General features: G+C 39.0%; 1 protein-coding gene across 1 annotated transcript; it reads right to left on the reverse strand.

The window, feature by feature from the left end:
- Positions 1–5,694: 5,694 nt before the first annotated feature.
- Positions 5,695–20,402, reverse strand: glis3 (GLIS family zinc finger 3). Its single transcript, XM_062434828.1, has 10 exons — positions 20,030–20,402; positions 19,296–19,470; positions 18,069–19,209; positions 12,524–12,685; positions 12,297–12,407; positions 11,218–11,359; positions 10,988–11,060; positions 6,753–6,910; positions 6,006–6,179; positions 5,695–5,810 (listed from the first exon to the last, which is right to left on the reverse strand). Exons 1-10 carry the CDS (start codon positions 20,400–20,402, stop codon positions 5,695–5,697), a joined length of 2,625 nt encoding a protein of 874 aa, XP_062290812.1.
- Positions 20,403–20,658: the final 256 nt, after the last annotated feature.

Genomic DNA, 20,658 nt, shown 5'->3' on the forward strand with positions numbered 1-20,658 from the left:
AAATTCATATTATAATGTGAAAGTGATTTTAGTGGGTTTTTCAAGATTAATTGGCACTGGCCTTAAAAAAAGTCATGTGGTGCGACCATGATTCATCTTGAAATATCTTATATAAATAAAAGATCATCATTTACAAAAATTAAAAAAAAAAAATGCAAATACTTTGTTTCCAAACACTTTATATTACTGAAAACTTGTAACAAAAAAAAGATGTGAAGCGTGTTAAGTAAATTAATTTATTTCAAGATGAATCATGGTCGCACCACATGACTTTTTTTAAGGCCAGTGCCAATTAATCTTGAAAAACCCACTAAAATCACTTAATTTATAATTTATAATATGTATCTTCAGGTACACAACATTCTGAATGTTTGAACTACTGCATTAGATATGCTTGTTTTTATTATTCTACAATTGAGTTCTTGAAAATCCTTCTACGTCATTGAACCAACCTCATATCATTGTTTTCTGTGTAAACCCCAGTTAAAATCACCCAATTCTGCCTATGTAGTTTTAGTAGATGAAACTTATTTCTTGAGTGCCTCTACATCCCTGAGAGGTTACACAATCTCAGGCACTCTGTCAGTCATTTTGAAGGTGTAAGAAAAGTGCACTGTATATTTTTTATTTTACACAATATGCAAATTAAGTGTAACTTTCTCCAAATTATAGTAATCTGTTGCTTTTTCAGATGACATTAATCACATAACTCTGCTTTGAGAAGAAGTGAGTTAACATTTTGCTATGATGGTTGTTTATTACAGTAGTTTATTCTTGGGGGCCCCAGTTGGTAGTCTTTGTATGTTAAGTATGCTGATAGGATGAAGGTTAAACAATGCAACTCGGCTAGTTCCTGAGTAATCTCTGACAGTAGCACGCAAGATCCTGACATTCATACACTAGTACTTTTTGAAAAGATTTATATTTTTAATTAGCCAGTTATAGTATTCATTATTATTACCTGGTATTTCTCAGTATATATAGTCAATACTTATGCAAATGTTACACTTTTTTTGTTTGCTTTTTATATCTCATTGCACTGGGACTCTGACGATTCATTACATGCACTTGAAATCGTTGAAATTGTTCTCAAGATGCTGTATGGCCATTACTTTAGCCCTCCATATAAGTTTTATTAACCCTCCTGTTGTCCTTGAGTCAAGGAAGGAAGGGAGGAAGAAGGAAGGAAAGGAGGGAGGGAGGAAGGAAGGATGGGAGGGATGAAGAAGGAAGGGAATGGAGGAGGAAGGAAGAAGGGAGGGAAGAAGAAGGGAAGGGAGGAAGAAGGAAGGTAGGAGGGAGGGAGGAAGGTAGGAGGGAGGGAGGAAGGGAGGAAGGAAGGATGGAAGGGAGGAAGGAAAGGAAGAAGGAAGGAAGGAAGAAGGGAAGGAAGGGAAGAGGAAGGAAGGGAAGGGAGGAGGAAGGAAGGTAGGAGGGAGGGAGGAAGGTAGGAGGGAGGGAGGGAGGGAGGAAGGAAGGATGGAAGGGAGGAAGGAAAGGAAGGAAGGAAGGAAGGAAGAAGGGAAGGAAGGGAAGAGGAAGGAAGGGAAGGGAGGAGGAAGGAAGGTAGGAGGGAGGGAGGAAGGGAGGGAGGAAGGAAGGATGAAAGGGAGGAAGGAAAGGAAGAAGGAAGGAAAGGAAGAAGGAAGGAAGGAAGAAGGGAAGGAAAGGAGGGAAGAGGAAGGAAGAAGGGAAGGAAGGGAGGAGGAAGGAAGGAAGGAAGGAAGGAAGAAGGGAAGGAAAGGAGGGAGGAGGAAGGAAGAAGGGAAGGAAGGGAGGAGGAAGGAAGGGAAGGGAGGAGGAAGGAAGAAGGGAAGGAAGGAGGGAGGGGGAAAGGAAAAGAGAAGGAGGGATGGAGGAAAGAAGGAAGGAAGGAAGGAGGAAGGAAGGAAGGAAAGGAGGAAAGAGAGAGGAACAAAAGAAAGAGAGAAGGAGGGAGGAAGGACAGACGGAAGGAAGGAAGGGAGGAAAGAAGGAACAGTCAAAACAGACGGGGTCAATTTGACCCGGGAGGACGACACAAAGGTTATGAAGTCCTGGTCCAAGACCTTCATAATGTGGTAGTAATTGTGATATTACTTTTATAACACTCCCTGTTCAGCACCCTCCCATCAGGCAGGCTGAGAACCATCCAAGCCAGAACCAACAGAATCAAAAACAGCTTCTTCATTTATTATTGTGTTATTTATCTGTGCATTATCTATTACCTATTATTAATATTACCTTATTAACCTTTATTTATTCCCCCCTTTTATGCTGGTTTTTTGGTGCTACAAACGAAATTTCGTTGTGTTTTTACATGCAATGACAATAAATAAATATCTATATCTAAATATCTATAAATATCTATTTCATATGCATCATAATTATTACTAGGCTATGATGATCATTTTTATTTTTTTGGAAAAATTGACTTTTTTCTGCTGAAGTTGCACATATGCTTGCATTGTAAGATTCAGAAGATGACAAATCTACTTATATTTTGCCCAGAGATAGGTTTAGATATGATTTAATAGATCTGATATTAGCACACCTGAGGTTACAGCCCTGACCTACATCCTGCTGCAAAATGCAAAATCAGCTTGTTTGCTTTGTATCAACCTCAGCTGGGTGTCACCTATTTGTCTTTGTTTGTTTGTTTCTTACTTTCTTTCTTTTTTTCCTTTGTATAGTGTTTCAACTGTTGTTAGAGGCAGAAATAGGTTGTAATCCATCTAGTTTAATTCAGGAAATTTCACAAAAAATCGTGGAAACTTCAATGTTACAACAATCTTAAAAAAGTCTCACTTTTGTCTAAATGTGTTTCAGCCATTTCTGGATGGATGGATGGATGGATGGATGATGGATGGATGGATGGATGGATGGATGGATGGATGGATGGATGGATGATGGATGGATGGATGGATAGATAGATAGATAGATAGATAGATAGATAGATAGATAGATAGATAGATAGATAGATAGATAGATAGATAGATAGATAGATAGATAGATAGATAGATAGATAGATAGATAGATAGATAGATAGATAGATAGATAGATAGATAGATAGATAGATGGATGGATGGATAGGTAGATGGATGGATTAAAATCAAGGCTGACCAAATGCTTGCCACCTGTCAAAAAGCCTATCTGCACAATTCTGATGATAGGAATGTATCAATGCCTTTCGTTGGCCTGTTTTCACCACTGCTGTAAGTATTTGTGTGAATTTATCGCCACAAGTGTTCACAGGCAGTGCCCAGTATGTCTCATTCACCATACCAGATGGCTGGGTATGACAAGGGTGGATGCCATTCTCAGTTGTTCTTCTGTGCTATGTATTTATTGACCATCATATTGGATTTTTTTTGAGCATGATTCTCATCGTCTTACTTTGTTATAAAATAAACCTTTCCTAATGAATGCATCTTTATATCTGAATGATTACACATTTGTATTTGTGACTTGACTGTTGACAACTGCTTCAGGGATTTTGCGGATCAAAATGTGCCTTATTTGAGTCCCAACCTGGTTCGCAAAGTACCCTAAATCTGGGGAAAAACAGTACTTTGTATTAGTTCAAAGTGGACACTGCTGGCGTAGAAAATATTGTTGATAACATTTAAAAAAATATCTTCTCTTACATTTTTGCCACATTACTAAAATTGTGCTTAATGGTAGAAAAAGGGTGTTTGCAAATATCATTGAAATGACTGAAATATAAAGTATGGTACTCATTTGCCACAAGTTAAAATATTGTACCACATAGCCTGAGGAGGACTAAAAACATGCAGAACTTAAAGGGAAACAGTAACCAAAGAAAGACCCTATTGTTAAGAGGCTATAGATACAAAGCTCAACCAACCACCTGTGTCCACTGCGCAGTACTTTTTTTTTTTTGGTTCGCAAACAGATGCTTTTTTGGAAAAGCTGTTGTTGTTGCTAAGCAACTACTGAAACCCCCATCTGAAGCATGACACTCTTTTGCTAAAAGAATTATTTTCAAGTAAAACAGTTTGTCCTTTCAATTGCAAACAAGAAAAATACACTGCTGTGAAAAGTGGTGCCTGCTGGACCTGTACAGGCTTTTCATACTGTTCAGGTACACAGCATTGGTTACTAATTAAACTACATCTGCAATTTACTTTAGCTTATTGCCTCCAGACTTTCAGAATATTAAATTATTTATATCGCTAGCAGAAAGTAGCTACATTGTTGTGCCTTTTAACTTGTTGAGGTTTATGGTATAATAATATAATAATAGACACGCTGAATCAACAAAGATAGCAATGAGAACAATTAAATGAGTTTACTTATGCTTGTGAAAATGTGGTTCATGGTGTGCAAAGCTGCTGCTTTTTAAAAAAGAATCAACATTTTTAGAAATCCATGTTGCTAAGTGGCAACAGCAATTTAATTACCTTTTAGAGGCATAATGTATCAGTATATCAGTGAGAGTCCTTGCACTTGAGTATCAGAACTAAGGTCTCTCACTGAGGCCACTCTTTTATTTTTATTTAGTAGTAGAATTTGTGAAAATGAGCTTCGTGCTCTCTCAATATAAGTGCATGTCCTCTTTATCAATTGCAGATCAATCGCTTTGGAAAAATGACCACGCTTTCATGTCAAAAAAGGTAAACAGACAGCAAATTAGGGTGCAAATAATATATTCAAAAGTTAAAGCCCCAGAGCAGCAATTTTGTGCATTTTAGCCCATATACTACAAATCATGTATACTTGAGGTTGCTGCTGATCATTGTTCAAAGCATGCTTCAGAAGATTTTATCCTTAAAGTCATTTTACCACAATAAAAAAATCAGTTTGCTTATGTGTAGCCCATAGTGAACGTCAAGCCTGCTTTTTTTTACTTGCAGTTGTACTTATGTAATGGATTCAAATGCAACAAATGAAGTAGCTGTCATCACTGTGGTGGTTTACACTTCAAGTGTTGAAGTAAATCTTCAATAGTGCATGAAAATGAATGGCAAAAACAGGTTTAAAAATCTAAAGCTCTATGCAATGCTTTGAAAAATGATCAAATGTAATGTGATTCTGTGTAATTCTACAAAAGGAATTTGTAGAATTTGTAGTACATAAACTAAAACAAGCAAAATCACTGATATGGTCATCAACACAAAACTGCCTCATGCTCTAGGCACAGGAGCAATCATAGCACATTATTATATTCAAACAACAGGTTGTGTCTATGAACATTACAGTGAAATGGTAAGGCTGTCTTGTTACTATAGTTACAAAGTTCTAAGAAAAACCTTAATAAATGATCACTAGCGTACTTTGATTGCAGTGTAGAATATTGTGCAAAATGTCACAAGAAACTACATGAAGTACTTACTATGTGTTATGCACAAGCTGTATAAAAACTGAGGAAGTAAACATTAAAATCCTGTAGGCTCAGTCATTACTTTACATTGATTATGGAGACAGAATCCAAACAATAGAGTCAGATAGTACATTTACAGAGATTTTGTTGAAAAGAGAGGAAAGAAAAACTTGCACTGAGAATATAAGAGTCAATTTGTTCGATTCCATGAAACCTAGACAGCTGCATCTTGGTTTATCAGTCTTTTATTCCTCTGAATGAAGCTGCCGCCAGGTTGCAGTGCCATCTTGTGTTCTTCTTATTGACCATTTTACTTAATGGAATGGGGACACAAAACAGTCCAAAGGAGAGAAACCTGCAATAGGATATCATCACCCCTCTGTATAAATGCAGGCGACCTGGCTTGTGCAGTGGTCCACTACACTGAAACACTCTCCTCCATGGAATTCTTGATTAGAGGCCACATCTTGTGCTTGGACACCAAATCCTGCAGATGAGTGCGTGCACACACACACACGCACACACACACACACACACACACACACACACACACACACACACAGAAACACACACAGAAACACACAGAAACACACAGAAACACATGCACAGCAAGAGTTGTGAAATGCAATGGCAATATAGTGCTCATCCTAGCACAATCTTCTTTTGAATGTATTTTCATTACCTGTAACACAGGAAAGAGCTGTTTGTGAGTCGGCCACCCCACTGGGATTATTGACTGTTGGAGAGAGGCTGTCACCAAAGGCATCAACTTGCATCAGGTGACTTGAGCTGGTCTGTGCCATGATCCCACCATATTGTGGAGGAGAATATAACATCTTTATCTGGCCGGGGAGCTCTACAGAGTAAATGAGAAAGTCTTGCTTTATTCTTATTGTGAAGAACAACTTTATAGCTTTCTTTATCTTTTGTCCTTAAATTATACATTATAGGGTAAAAGCAGCATTACACCCCTTAAATGAAACAAAGTGTTTCTTTCAGTCTTGTCAAACCCTGCCTTTATCTCAGCAGTTCAAACTGACTTGTGTGTTTCTTAGAACCTTGTCAACATCACTGTGCTTGTCAAGTCTTGGGGCGACAAGAGGTTATATCTATTTAAAGATATAGAGTAGAGCTGTCTGATTCCGTCTAACTAGAAAATCACCTGCCACCTGCTACACATCGTAAAGATATACTGCATGATTAATGTGCATGTGAGAAAATCTGTTCAAACAGATTGTCAAACCACCTACACATTTGCTAATAGGCTCTTCAGATATGAAACTTACGCTATAAAGCATCCTCGTAAGAACCTCTCCTTCAGCCATGAGCTGGCCTGTGTACCATAGTGTTAAATACAACTGTATTTACGTCTATGGAAGGAGTATTTTGACAAACCATGACAGCACACAGATGATAGACCTCTGAGTACCTGGGTTGTGATCTGCAAGATCAGGCAGCTGGCTGGGCTGCTTCAGATCTCGGCTGTTCTGCAGCGATGTCCCATTGGGAGGATGTGGGAGGCAGGTGGAAGAGCATGGCACACGCTGGTCCCCAGGGAACAGCTGGTGAGGGGAAGGATCAACAAACCTGAAATATTTCAGACTTAAGTAAATAATCTGCTTGTGGAATTAAGAAAAATAATTATTTTTTATTATTAAAAAACCCCAAAACAAATATGACTTATTTGTAGCCTGTGAATCATGTGCAAACATCCTTGAACATCCTTCTAATGTTTTCCAAAACAACAAAAACTAAGAATGTTAAAAATTCTATAAGCACCAAACAATTTTTTTCAATTGTGAGGCTGGATTTAAAAATACTTTCCACACATGAAAACACCCTAGAAACTAGCGAATAATGCTATAAACTTTAAAAAGCCCTGAAGCCCTTTTTTTGCAGAGCTACTGTACTGAAACACACTCTACAGCTTTGTTGTGTCCATCCTCTATGTATTATTCAATTTATGATATTTTCTTATGGAACAAAAAAAATCACCATCAAAGGTCATCATACTCTCCTTTTAAACCACTTACTGTAGACATTAAAGGCTACAGAAATACATTCAAACTCACAAACTGCATTATCCTTTAAACACTCTTACATGCTATAAAGCAATGCCAACAACTGCATAGTTCCACTTTTATATTTGCCACACAGGTTTCATGTTTCACACAGACAAATGCACTGACAATGGCACAGTCAAGCAGCAAATAAAACATTAATGAATCCACCACCAGGTGATGATGAGGTCATAGTTCTGCATGGTCTGCAGGAAATCTGACACAAACCGTGACAATAAACTGTCATCATGCGATTGTCCTTTGGCTTTACTTGAACATTAAATGTCTTCTCTGATGCAGGTGGGAAAAACAATGCTGCATGTATTTGAAATGATCTTTATCCTTTACAAGAATGCAGCAGAGCTTCCTCTTACAGATCTTTTTGATGCATCCATGTAATGAGGAGAGAATTGCTGCTTTCATGGATTCCTCTGCTTCACTTCCTCAGCATGGTGGCTTCTGGCCCAGCTGATTTAACCCTTTGTCTTCTGCACTGCATAATTCCTGTACAACAATGCAATGAAGCAGTGTACTCTAAGTAGGATGCTTTCCGCTATGAGTCTGAACATTATTTATTTTATATATTATTGAAGGCACATGTCTGGTAGTTTCTGAAAACTAGACACTGCAGTTTCTGCGCAATACTGTAAAAAAGTGCCATCTTAAGTGTTTCTGTGACCATATGATTGATCCTCTGTGCCTGACAATTCATATAAGCAGCAACAGAGTCAACACTCTAGAGGGACTTCTTCTTAACCCTCCTGTCGTCCTCCCGGGTCAAATTGACCCCATCTCTTTTGACTCTTCCTTCCTTCCTTCCTTCCTTCCTTCCTTCCTTCCTTCCTTCCTTCCTTCCTTCCTTCCTTCCTTCCTTCCTTCCTTCCTTCCTTCCTTCCTTCCTCCTCTCCTTAATTCCTTCCCTTTTTCCTCCCTCCCTCCTTACTCATTTCCTTCCTTCCTTCCTTCCTTCCTTCCTTCCTTCCTTCCTTCCTTCCTTCCTTCCTTCCTTCCTTCCTTCCTTCCTTCCTTCCTTCCTTCCTTCCTTCCTTCCTTCCTTCCTTCCTTCCTCCCTCTTTCTTTAATTTTTCTTTCATTCTTCCCTTCCTTCCCTCTTTCTTTGCTCCCTCCTCCTTCCATACTTCTTTCCTCACTTCCTTCCTTCCTTCCTTCCTTCCTTCCTTCCTTCCTTCCTTCCTTACTCCCTCTTTCTTTAATTTTTCTTTCATTCTTCCCTTCCTTCCCTCTTTATTTGCTCCCTCCTCCTTCCATACTTCTTTCCTCACTTCCTTCCTTCCTTCCTTCCTTACTTCCTTCCTCTTTTCCTCCCTCCTAACTCCTTCCTTCCTTCCTTCCTCCTGTCTTTCCTTGACCTGAGGACAACAGGAGGGTTAATGTATGTCAATCTGCACTCCATACACTATGGCCTGTGCAATCATTATTCACTTATAGCATTTTCTAACACAATAATGGAAGTCTAAGCTTGCAATTCATCGTCACCTTTTCCAGTGTATAGATAATATATGAAGACTGCTCCATCTGTAGTGCGTCTAATCGGCCAAAATAAGAAAAGCTTGTTTAATTGAATTGAATATACGTTTTTTTCTCTACAGCTGGGTTGTACCTCAATGTTAACACCTTTGTTGCTCATTGTCAAATTTAAAAAAAAAAAAATCAAGAACATTACTTTCAAAGATCACGTAACTCATTGTGAAATGCAGAGGATTAAGCTAAATCAAAATATTGTTCAGTGGCCATGGCAGCTGACACCCCTGCTGTGAGGTTTTAGCCAAGTAACACATTTACATGTCTACTTGCCAATAACGGGAAAATTAAAGGAGCCAAAGTTTTGCTGACAATATACAAGGACTGAATGGGAACTGAAAGAATCCCAGTAAAGTGTACAGAAAATGGCAACAAGGATTTCACAATTGATTTAACATCTAAAAAAAGTAATTACGGCGTCTCTTTTCTCCCACTGGACTTTAAATGGTATTTTTTAGATTTTATGATTCACTTATTGAATTCCTTAGCCACTCTTGTCGGTGGCTATAGCATCCATTAATACCGGCGGTCGAGACCAATGAGGCAAGGCGAGGTCTGCTTTCACAGGCCGATTGTCTGACCAGAATCCTGCAGCGAATGCTTTGGCCTACTGCTGATATGAGAACAATCACAGCCAGTGAGGAGCCATGAGCATCTGGCTGCTCAGAATGACAGAAATCCTTTATCACATGCTTTGAAGTATATAGATGAAGGGATGATTTCCTATGGCTTGACCAGGCAAATGAGTTTCTGGCCATTTTCGTAAACTGTAAAGCCTCTTCCCAGCCGTAGCAAACACACACACACACACACACACACACACACACACACACACACACACACACACACACACACACACACACACACACACACACACACACACACACACACACACACACACACACACACACACACACACACACACACACACACACACACACACACACACACACACACACACACACACACACACACACTGATAAAAACAAAAAAAAAACCTTTTCTCAGCATTCAAACTAGCACTTTCTTTTTAAACTGATTATTCCTAATTATGAGCTTATAGCCATGAATCCATGACAACTAGTGTTTAAGTTGATTGTGATTGATTGAGGAAAAAAAAGAAAGATTTGTGAAGCATTTACTTTATTCATGGTTTAAAGTTCTAACCGTGCCAATGGGAATACAAACTGAAAAGAAACGACCACTTGGCTTGCTGAGTAAACTTCCAACTGTTGACTCTTATGTTGCTGCACATGTTTAAATTGCACACTATTTCTAAAAGAGTTGCATGAAAAGGGTTAAGCTTTGGTATGTGCGTGCAAACACAGTATGTACTTGGGTCAATAACGTATAAGGATTTTCAACAACTCAATTGTAGAATAATAAAAACAAGCATATCTAATGCAGTAGTTCAAACATTCAGAATGCTGTGTACCTGAAAATTCATATTATACATTTGAAAGTGATTTTAGTGGGTTTTTCAAGATTAATTGGCACTGGCCTTAAAAAAAAGTCATGTGGTGCGACCATGATTCATCTTGAAATACCTTATATAAATAAAAGGTCAACATTTACAAAAAAAAAAAAAAAAAAAATCAAATACTTTGTTTCCAAACACTTTATATTACTGAAAACTTGTAAAAGAAGATGTGAAGCGTGTTAAGTAAATTAATTTATTTCAAAATGAATCATGGTCGCACCACATGACTTTTTTAAGGCCAGTGCCAATTAATCTTGAAAAACCCACTAAAATCACTTAATTTCACATTTATAATATGAATTTTCAGGTACACAACATTCTGAATGTTTGAACTACTGCATTAGATATGCTTGTTTTTATTATTCTACAATTGAGTTGTTGTAAATCCTTATACGTCATTGACCCATGCACAGTACATGACCAACAAGAGGGTTTTAATGACGTAAAAAACAGTTTGAATTCCTTTAATACATTAAAGAATAATAAGGATACAGATACAGACTTTTTTCATCTTTCTGAAACTTTCTCTCACAATCTAAGACCTACAGTCCCCCAGAATAACAGAAAAAAAATCCTCTGTACCTGTAATTATCTTGTAAGGAGCACAACAGAGCCAAGTGCGGATTGCTGGAGGAGTCTTGTCCCTGCAGAGCAGCTGAAGAACAGGGATGACAGACACTTCAGGGCTGTCCACCACAGCCTAAATCTAACGGATAACCTATTATGCGCACGTAGTTGCAGGAAGATGTGTTTACGTATCTAGTTTTTGCATCATATAATACACATACAAAGAGCCAGAGCTGAAAACATACCAGAGTATGACTCATGAGATGATTTGGAGGATGGGTTCAAGTTGTTGTCTATCCTTGCCAGGGGAGAGAGGCTCGGATGCAGAGGGTGAATGGTTAAACACTCTGTCAGTGTGTCCTGGGTCCCATCAGCTGTGGATTTCATCTGGAGAAATGGCACATTGGTAAAGAGATTAGTAATAGGACTCTTGCATTGAATAGATTTTGTCTTGTGCTGATGTTTTTTGATTAGAAAGATATAAAAGGCTTCACCTCGAATACTTTCTGGTTTTAGATGTACTAATAGATTTGAACATTGTCGTAAAAACCTCTTTTATATTAGCTGTAATAATAATAATAAAAATGGTCAAATGGTCATTATTATATAAGGAAGTCAGATTAATTATTTAGCTATTTGCAGGCTGCACAAGAAGCTTTAGGATGCTATACAGTATGGTATACTTTTGCAGTGGTTTTAGTATGAAACAAAGGTATAACACATTCAGAGCGGGTATTTTTCACAAGTTGTGCATGTAGGAAACTTTGTAAAATGTCACTTTTTTTTAGTAACAACCCACCTTCATTGTATCTATGGTGACATGACCCTCAGTAAGAACTAAAGAGACAACGTATGAGAAACAACATAATTATGTGTATTATTTTGTGACCTAGCCTTGTCAGTGTTAACACACAGTAGGTGGATTATAAACTGACAAGCCAGGATATTTTCATCTGACTGCATGCACACTTACAGTAGATGTGAGTTAATGAAGGTAAAAGGTAAATTAGATGTTTCTGCGAACAGTTAAGTTGCAGAGCTTAAGGGAGTGGGATGGAGAGCACATCCACAGTGAATATACACAATACTCTCAGCTAATTAGACAAATGACAACATAATGAAATGAGATATGTGAAATGTGTAAATGTAGATTTCCCCCTTTGTCCATGGTTGTGATGTTCAAGAAGTGATGCTATAGCAAACTTGCAATCATCACAAATGGAGGACAGTTTTATATCTTCGTGTAGAATCAATGTTTCTAAATGTTGTTCTCAAGGAGGAAAAACCATTTGAATTGTGTTTCAGCATGCATTGCAGTTCTTACCTTCTTCCGTAACTGTCGCTCTTTACTAGAGTGGGATTTGACGTGTTTCCTCAAGGAGCTGGGATCAGTGTAACGCTTTACACAGCCTGGCACCTGGCACGCATACGGCTTCTGTACAGCCACAGAAATATGAAAACTTGCAAGAGTCCACAGAAAAAGGCAAAACAAGCTTTGAAATACCATCCATAATTATGTGGGTGCATCGTCTGTGCAAGACTGCCACTCACTGTGTCCAGGTGTGTACGCTGGTGTTTAGCTCTGTCACTTGAGTTGCTGAAGGCCTTGTGGCACCCCGGGTGCTGACACAGATAGGGTTTCTCCCCCGTGTGGCTACGCAGGTGGATCTTCAGATTTTCTAGCCGTGAGAAAGCCTTCTTGCAGCCCTCGAACTGTAACCATGCATATGAACACAGTAGTTAAAGGAGTCTATTGCCACCATGATACTGTAGGCATTACTTCCACTTTTACATTTAAAAACAGTCCTGGGGGGTGGGGGACATTGATTTTTTTTAGGTCCTTTATACGTTGGTGTATCGTATCCATCCATCGTGATATTCAATATAAGTTCGAACATCTCCAACCTGATATACCTGGAGCTATGAGCTTATTAGCTGGAGCTCACCACACACAACAAAGCAGCTGACCTCAGTGTGTGGGAGGGACTGGAAAGAAAAAAACCTTTCAAATAGAAAAATTACTGTCATTAAGTCTGATGTGACACTCAAGCCTAACACTAAGAACTAACTTCTCACTGATAGTTTCATGGTTGGCAGACAAGAAGCTATAAAGCAGCGAAGCCCTGAGAGCGACAGACAGGTGCATTATAGTTTTATGACAATGTTATGCTTGCTATACACGGTTGGAACTGCTGGCTATTGGTAGTAGTGAGGAGATTATTTTATTGCTTGTATACAACCACAATGCTTTTACCATTAGCCAATTCTAATGGTTTACTTTGTAGGTAGAAAAACCCTAAAAGTTATAAAACTAAGCAAAAATATGCAAGAAAATGATATTAAGAGGAGGAAAGACTAATCAGAATTATTGCAGTGTAAAGTCTGACACAATTTAGATGACTGTGCCTTTATATTAGTCAGCATGCTTTTGAATTGAAGGCAAATAATCTACTATTTAATACAAATACTGTACATACATCATACTGTGCTAATACATAATTGGACAGGCAATATATGCAAGAATTAAAGTGTCATCATGTTTAATTATTTGAGACCCCTTGATTGCAAATTGTATATAACACTCCAACATGAATGTGAAGCTGTTATTTTACTATTTCACCAGTTCATATATATATATATATGCATTGTCTTTTTAAAAAAAAATACTTTCATGCTTATATATCATAATTTAAGAAATACGTCTCTGATGGTGGTGAGTGACACCAGCAGGGGTCAGTGTTCATACACACATCACTGTATTGTATTGTCCTTTTTTTGTATTTTCAGTCATTTCATGTTGTTTCACCTTGTCAGCAGTTGGTAGCTATCAATTACAAAAAAGTGACTATTTTTTAATACGTTCACAGAGAATCTTATACAAGACTTTACTATGTTACTTCTTGTGCTTCAGGACAATACCACAGTAATCCAACTCAACAAAAACAGCTCTTTTCTTGCAGTATCATGCAAGCCACGGTGACTTCAGCTAAGATATGTGAATGATCAAAGTCAGGACTTTACTTTCCTTCCTCCTGTACAGGGAGGAAGGAGGAAGGAATGTCCTTACTTAGCCTCATGAGGGACACACACAGACCATGTCCAGTTTTGTTATTCTTCCTCCAACACTGAATTTCTCAAATACTGATACCTCTCAGTCATCACTGCCAAAGCCAATTTTTTTCACTTCCCATTAATGATTCACTGATTGCATTCCTCTGAATTCGACATGTACTGCGGACATACTTGCCATTCTTTCTCATCATGACATAGCTATTTCCTGTCAACATCTACTTAATATCTAAAACTGAACATGAAAATAAAGACTTTCTAGCTAGGCTTTCTTTGCTGCAAACCTAGTGTTACAAATTCAGTGTTATGATCATGTTGTGACTGTTAAATGGATGGTGGTTGGATTCTGGAAATTATATAAATTCATAGGGCCTGCGTTTACCAGCGCTGAATATGAAGAAGTCTTAACATTTAGTGAAAAAAAAACCAACCCCCAGACTAAATTGGAAACCGATCAAATAGTAGATTAGCACAAAATGAGAAAGCAATATCTTCTCATAACCCCCTTCCTACGCATGGCAGTGAATATTCACTTGGGCACACTTTCTGATTCTGTTCTAATGCAGTAAATGCTCTTTCATGAGGAGATACATTTGTAAAGTCAACCAATCCTAAATATAGTATAAAGACAGAGAATTTAACAACAGAAACCTCTGCCAGAGATAAATCGTCTCTCAGCACCAAAGTGCTAAAATACTGCTCGAAAACTCCAGGACAAGCCAGGGGTAACTGTGTAACTCTCTTTTCTCTGTCTCATGAAGCTCTCATAAAGCACGGAGGGCTTTTTTGAGTTGTTGGTGAGGGACGTTTGGGTTGAAAAGAAAGCAGCATGGCTCCTCAGTGTAGATCAGTGTTACAGCCAGCCTCTGACAGGTCCTGGCAGGTACTCATGCCCTGGCTGAACAATGACAGCTGCAGTCTGTGCCAGCGGAGTCTGTCCAGTGCCCAGTCTTACTCTGAGGTCAATTCATTCTGGACTCTGCTCTTCCCTCCTGCAACACTGATATTTCTACCCTCTTTACTCTTTTTTGTTGTTGTACCTGTTTCCTCATACTGTGGGCCAAAATGCTTACAGACAACAAAATAAATAATAAAAAGCTTTAAATAATTAAAACAATAGCACATAGCAAACTGTCAGTGATTGTACAATTACAGTACAGTAAGCTCTTTTTACTTACTATTCAGTACAGAAGACACTACTTGTGAGTGTTCATGAAACCTCAATAATTATGTAGTAATACATGGGTCAATGACGTATAAGGATTTTCAACAACTCAATTTTAGAATAATAAAAACAAGCATATCTAATGCAGTAGTTCAAACATTCAGGATGTTGTGTACCTGAAGATCCATATTATAATGTGAAAGTGATTTTAGTGGGTTTTTCTAGATTAATTGGCACTGGCCTTAAAAAAACGTCATGTGGTGCGACCATGATTCATCTTGAAATATCTTATATAAATAAAAAATCATCATTTACAAAAAAAAAAAAAAAAAATGCAAATACTTTGTTTCCAAACACTTTATATTACTGAAAACTTGTAAAAAAAAAAGAAAAAAAAAAGATGTGAAGCGTGTTAAGTAAATTAATTTATTTCAAGATGAATCATGGTCGCACCACATGACTTTTTTTAAGGCCAGTGCCAATTAATCTTGAAAAACCCACTAAAATCACTTTCACATTTATAATATGAATTTTCAGGTACACAACATTGTGAATGTTTGAACTACTGCATTAGATATGCTTGTTTTTATTATTCTAAAATTGAGTTGTTGTAAATCCTTATACATCATTGACCCAGGAATCATTATGTTTATCAGCAGCCTGATTTCCAGAATAATGACAGAATCCATAATGTGAAAATGTATGTCAGGTGCTGAATCATAATTTCAACCAAACAATTGTAAGTAACAACAGCGCTTAAAATGTTGTCCAACCTGAAATCTTATCAGGCCCAAGGTTTGAATTACAAGCTGCTCATGCTGGGAAATTTAGAGGATTGTGCAAAAAAAAATAAAAATAAAAATGGACTAAAGATTTAATTTTCATTCATTGATCAGAGAATACATACTGAAAGATAATAGATGGAGTACATTTTTGCTTAACATTGCAACTCTCATTCATGCAAATTATTGCTTTACTTGAACGGTTTATATTTTGGGTTCATCATTAATAACCCAAAACAAAAAAAACAATTAATTCAGTCATTGTAACTGACATTAATTGAAAGAACATTTTTTGGCATTTTTCAGTGTGGAATGGTTGTAGAAAACAAATTAATAATACCAAACAGCAAGCCATATCTCATATATAGCTATGTGAGGATAGAGTCCTGGAAAATGGAAATAGCCTACGATGACATCATAATCAACGCACAGTTATTTTGGTTTTGCGAGTTCAAACAACGCTTGTCAAATTTAATATGTTTAAATCAAAGCGACATACTCAAATACACTGACGAGTCAAGTATATGTTAACAGACTGTTGAGTTATCATCAAACAGATTGTGAAATGACAGATACAAGCCTGGGCCTGCCCTGTATGTTCACTGTGTAACAAGAGCTACCTCATTGTTCTGCTGCTGGCTTAACACTTCATTTATCATCAGTTTATTCACCTGCCAATCATTTCCTAGGAATAACTGTGCTCCTCTACACCTTGAGCAGTTGTTTTTAATTCAGCTCTTTCAAGTGACCATCAAGCTTTCTCTCAATATTAAAGTCCTTTTAATCTAATTGTTCTGTGAGATTTCGAAATGTTCCTATCTTGCATTTCCAGCACAACTTTTTTTGACCTTAGAGGGAGTAGAAGTAATCAAATCACTGCAATCTTGACAAAATATTCAGACTTAACCTTAAAGAAAATCCACGTAGAATCAAAATGCCTCATTAAAGACCAGGAAAGACAGACCTAATGTGGTGCCTTTTCCTATTTCTGCTTTAGAATTTGTTTTGTTTTTAGTATAATTACTTTACAACAAAAAGAGACAGATGTCACTTGGTATCATTTCTGTTTTAAGCAATGGGTTACGACCATGTATACTTTCCTCATTATTGAATGGATGCATGGTACACGGACCCATCCAATACGTTCAGCCCCATGGCAACAGAGCTGGTTTCTACTAATAAGTGAGTATTTTAGAACAAAAGGTTGACTACAGGTATGCATGCTGTTAATAATTTACTTGTTGAAAGCAGAAACATGGAGCAGTGGTTTGTCCATTATTCATTTAAATCTAAGTCTTTTCCCAGTGGGACTAACACAGAAGATCTATATCTGTGTTTATACATATATACATAAATATATACAAATATATACAATAATTCAATTGCAACATATCTGAAAGAACTAGATAATCCATCTTTGAGAAATAAGGATACTAGTTCATCAACAATCAGGCCATGGGTAAACGCCAACTGTCTGGCCACAGAAGCGGACCTGTAGAGAACCAGACTATGGGCCATCACCTTCCCAGAACCACGGCCAAGTCTGTCAATCTGTGGCCTGGCAAACCCCCCCTGCTGCTGACAGGCCCAGGCAGTAGCTACTAGAGCACAATGGTGCTATGCCAGATCTAAAGTGCTATGCTTCCTTTGTGTTGATTTAATAACTACATAATTGAGTTAATATCCATGTCAATTATAACAGAGCTCTGCTAATTACTCTATGGCTAAAGTTAAGAGGCAAAGCGAGGCCATATTTCTGATCTAAACCTTGGCCGTAAACACAGAGCACACAAAGGCATTTACACTGAAAATGGCTTTTTTCCCCCCTCGACTGAGGCATGAAAGCCTTCAACTAGACTGAATGAAACACTGAGAAATGACCCCATTGAGCCCCTTGTCATTCATTATGTTCCTGCTTTTGACTCCCAAATGAATAAAACAACATCTGATTGAGAGGGAGCTGTGTTATCTGTCTACTGGAGGCTTCTTTCTGAGAAGTAGAGGAATCAAGTATTATATGAAAATAAATATAGACTTCAGTTGCATGAAAAGAGACACAGTTGTAGTGTGCATGGTGTACCGTGCACTTGTTGGGTTTCTCTCCTGAATGGACCCTCATATGGATAAGAAGCTTGTATCGGGCATTGAAGGGCTTGAAGTTGCGAGGACAGCCCACCCAGTAGCATGTGAAATCTTCAGCCTTCCTTTGGTCCACATGTAGCTTTTCTATGTGCTTTACCAGCTCCTCCTTTTGGTCATAGACTGCACTGCAATCCAACCACCTGCAGCAGTGGGCCCCATAGTCTTCCAGCTCTCCCTCTTCTTCCTCTAACATTGGGATCTGGGGTAAAAAGCTGACCCCGTGCCTGGGAGGAGCCATGGGAGCCTGGGTGAGAGGGTCCTGAGAAGAGGTCTTTATTTTACAGTGATGTCGGGCGAGGTTGATGTGCTGGTGGGAGTGGTAGGGTGGCGGAGGCCCCTGTGGAGTAGCAGCTTCTTGGATAGTAGTCAATGCAGCTGGGTGAAACTGTAGAGATGGCAGCATGTTATTGGCGGTTTGGCTGCAGGTCTCTGAGGTCTTCTCCAGTGCCCCTCCTTCCTCTGGGAGGCACTGCTGCTCCACCACCATGTTAGCCATCTGGCTCTCCAGACCCCCTCCCTCTTCAAGCATCTGCATACGGCCACACTCTGTCTGTGGGGCCAGAGCCTGAGAGAAGCCTGGCATACTGTAGTAATGGGCCAGGGGGATACAGCGGCCTCTCACACCCAGGAAATGACCATAACCTTCAGATTGGACAGGTGAGAGCGTAGGGTGGGAGGGAGAGCTGCGAGAACCATTGATATAAGCCACAAGTGAGGTAGGTGAGGTGCGTATGATGGAGTTGAAATCAATACCCATCACATCTGACAAAGGTGACATGGAGAGAGCTCTCTTCTTAGCACGAGATTGTCTGGGGCTCCCGGCATCAGCTGAAAAAAGGTACGAGGGCAGGGAGGCAGAGGTGCTTGTGCCACCTGATATAGTCGTGCCGGACATGGCTGTGCCAGGAGAAAGGCTGATATGCTCACCGCCCTCGCTAGCCTGGGTGGAGCACTGAGGTAGCCCCAGGGGAGGAAGGACACGGTAGCCATACGGCCAGTCATGTCTGCCACTGAACATTGACTGTGTTTCAAACAGACTGAGAGTAGTGGATGCCAGTGATTCTCTGGACAGTAAGGATCTGAAACAGATTGTTATTATACACTTTAGTAACACTCTTAAGGTTTAGTGAGCTCATCATCACATGCTGTTATTGATATTGCCCACCTGCCATCAGTGTGGGGAACCTGCATGCTCTGTGGATGTGATGGGGGATGAGGCGCTGCAGGCCCTGCAGTACACGGGTGGCCTTTGACAACAGTAATGGGACTACTGGATACTGTCAGGTTAGCACCAGCTGGCTGCCCAAATACTTCTATGGTGGGTCCAGACACAGAGCAACCTGCAACAAAAAGCCTTGAAATTAATAAACAGAATATCCAGGATGGTTATAGAACAACAAACTTTAATCCACATTCCACATATCCAATGACACCAACAAATTTAGTCAGTTTTGAGTAATGTTTATACAGTAGATTGTGGAATTTCCCTCACCAGCCTAAGAGGGCCAGAGACACTTTCTGCTCTGTTAATCACCAATGAGCTGTTCACCTCCTTCCTTTTTTCCTCTGTAGAAAATTTCAGGGACCAGCTTCATGCTTGGTTAATTATCAATAAATAAGAGAACACAGGTCTAACAAGAAGACTGTAAGGGGTGGGAAGAGCACATTGAGAATAAGTGAAGTATGAAGATTGTCTCAATATACACTACTGTTATTATTTAATAGGTTGTGTGCCCTGATGTCTCACTTAAAATGTAGTGAGATTTTGTTATTAACTGGATGTTACATCATGAATACTGTAGTATTAAACTACTGCTCTGGAGAGTAAAGCTCCATTTTGCTCACACACACACTGGGTCGATTAGATATTTGTATCCTTTGTTGACTTTTGTTTTTTACCTTCAAAGCTCTTGTTAGAGGAGCAGCGTCCTGTCTGAATGGTAGCCGTCACTGTTGTGGTTGGAGGATGAAGAGCAGGTACCTGCTGGTGTGGGGTTGGACTCGGCATGGTTAGATGTTTCCCATTGATTAACACCTGTTTGCGGAGACTCAGGGTTGGTAAGACAACATGGCTTTCGCTATGTTTCCCAGAGGCTAAGGAGTTGACAGTCCCTCTTTTCACTTTCTCCACACCTGAGGAGGGACTAAGATTGGCCCGTTGGGGGGAAGACATGGGTATCCTGATGGATTGGGACTGGTGCCCTCTGATCATGCCCAGTGATGGAGACACATTACACGGAGACACCAGGAGCTGACAACCCTTTCCAGTCATGGCTGATGCAGATTCCTCAGAGGCTCTGTGTCCACGAGGAAGTCAATTCAAGTAGTTGTGTTTTTTTCTTTACACAGTCGATGGTAGTCCACAGCTCATAGCTACAGTAGGAGATGATTCAAACACAAGAAAAAGATTAAATAAACAGTTCTCAAACAAGGAGGGCAGCATCAACAAAATATGGAATTGCAAAACAGGAAATGTATTATTAAACCATGCACAGTCTTTGTACTTTGAACCCTAAACCTGTAGAAAA

This window comes from Scomber scombrus, chromosome 15 (assembly GCF_963691925.1).
Source record: "Scomber scombrus chromosome 15, fScoSco1.1, whole genome shotgun sequence".
Taxonomy (NCBI): domain Eukaryota; kingdom Metazoa; phylum Chordata; class Actinopteri; order Scombriformes; family Scombridae; genus Scomber; species Scomber scombrus.

What these genes read in the sequence shown, in the direction of transcription:
- glis3 (XM_062434828.1), bottom strand. Translation starts at nt 20,402, where the DNA reads ATGACTGGAAAGGGTTGTCAGCTCCTGGTGTCTCCGTGTAATGTGTCT. An exon ending in GTTCCCCACACTGATGGCAG is followed by an intron (nt 19,210 to 19,295) that starts GTGGGCAATATC and finishes AATCTGTTTCAG; the next exon opens with ATCCTTACTGTCCAGAGAAT. An exon ending in AGAAACCCAACAAGTGCACG is followed by an intron (nt 12,686 to 18,068) that starts GTACACCATGCA and finishes GCATGGTTACAG; the next exon opens with TTCGAGGGCTGCAAGAAGGC.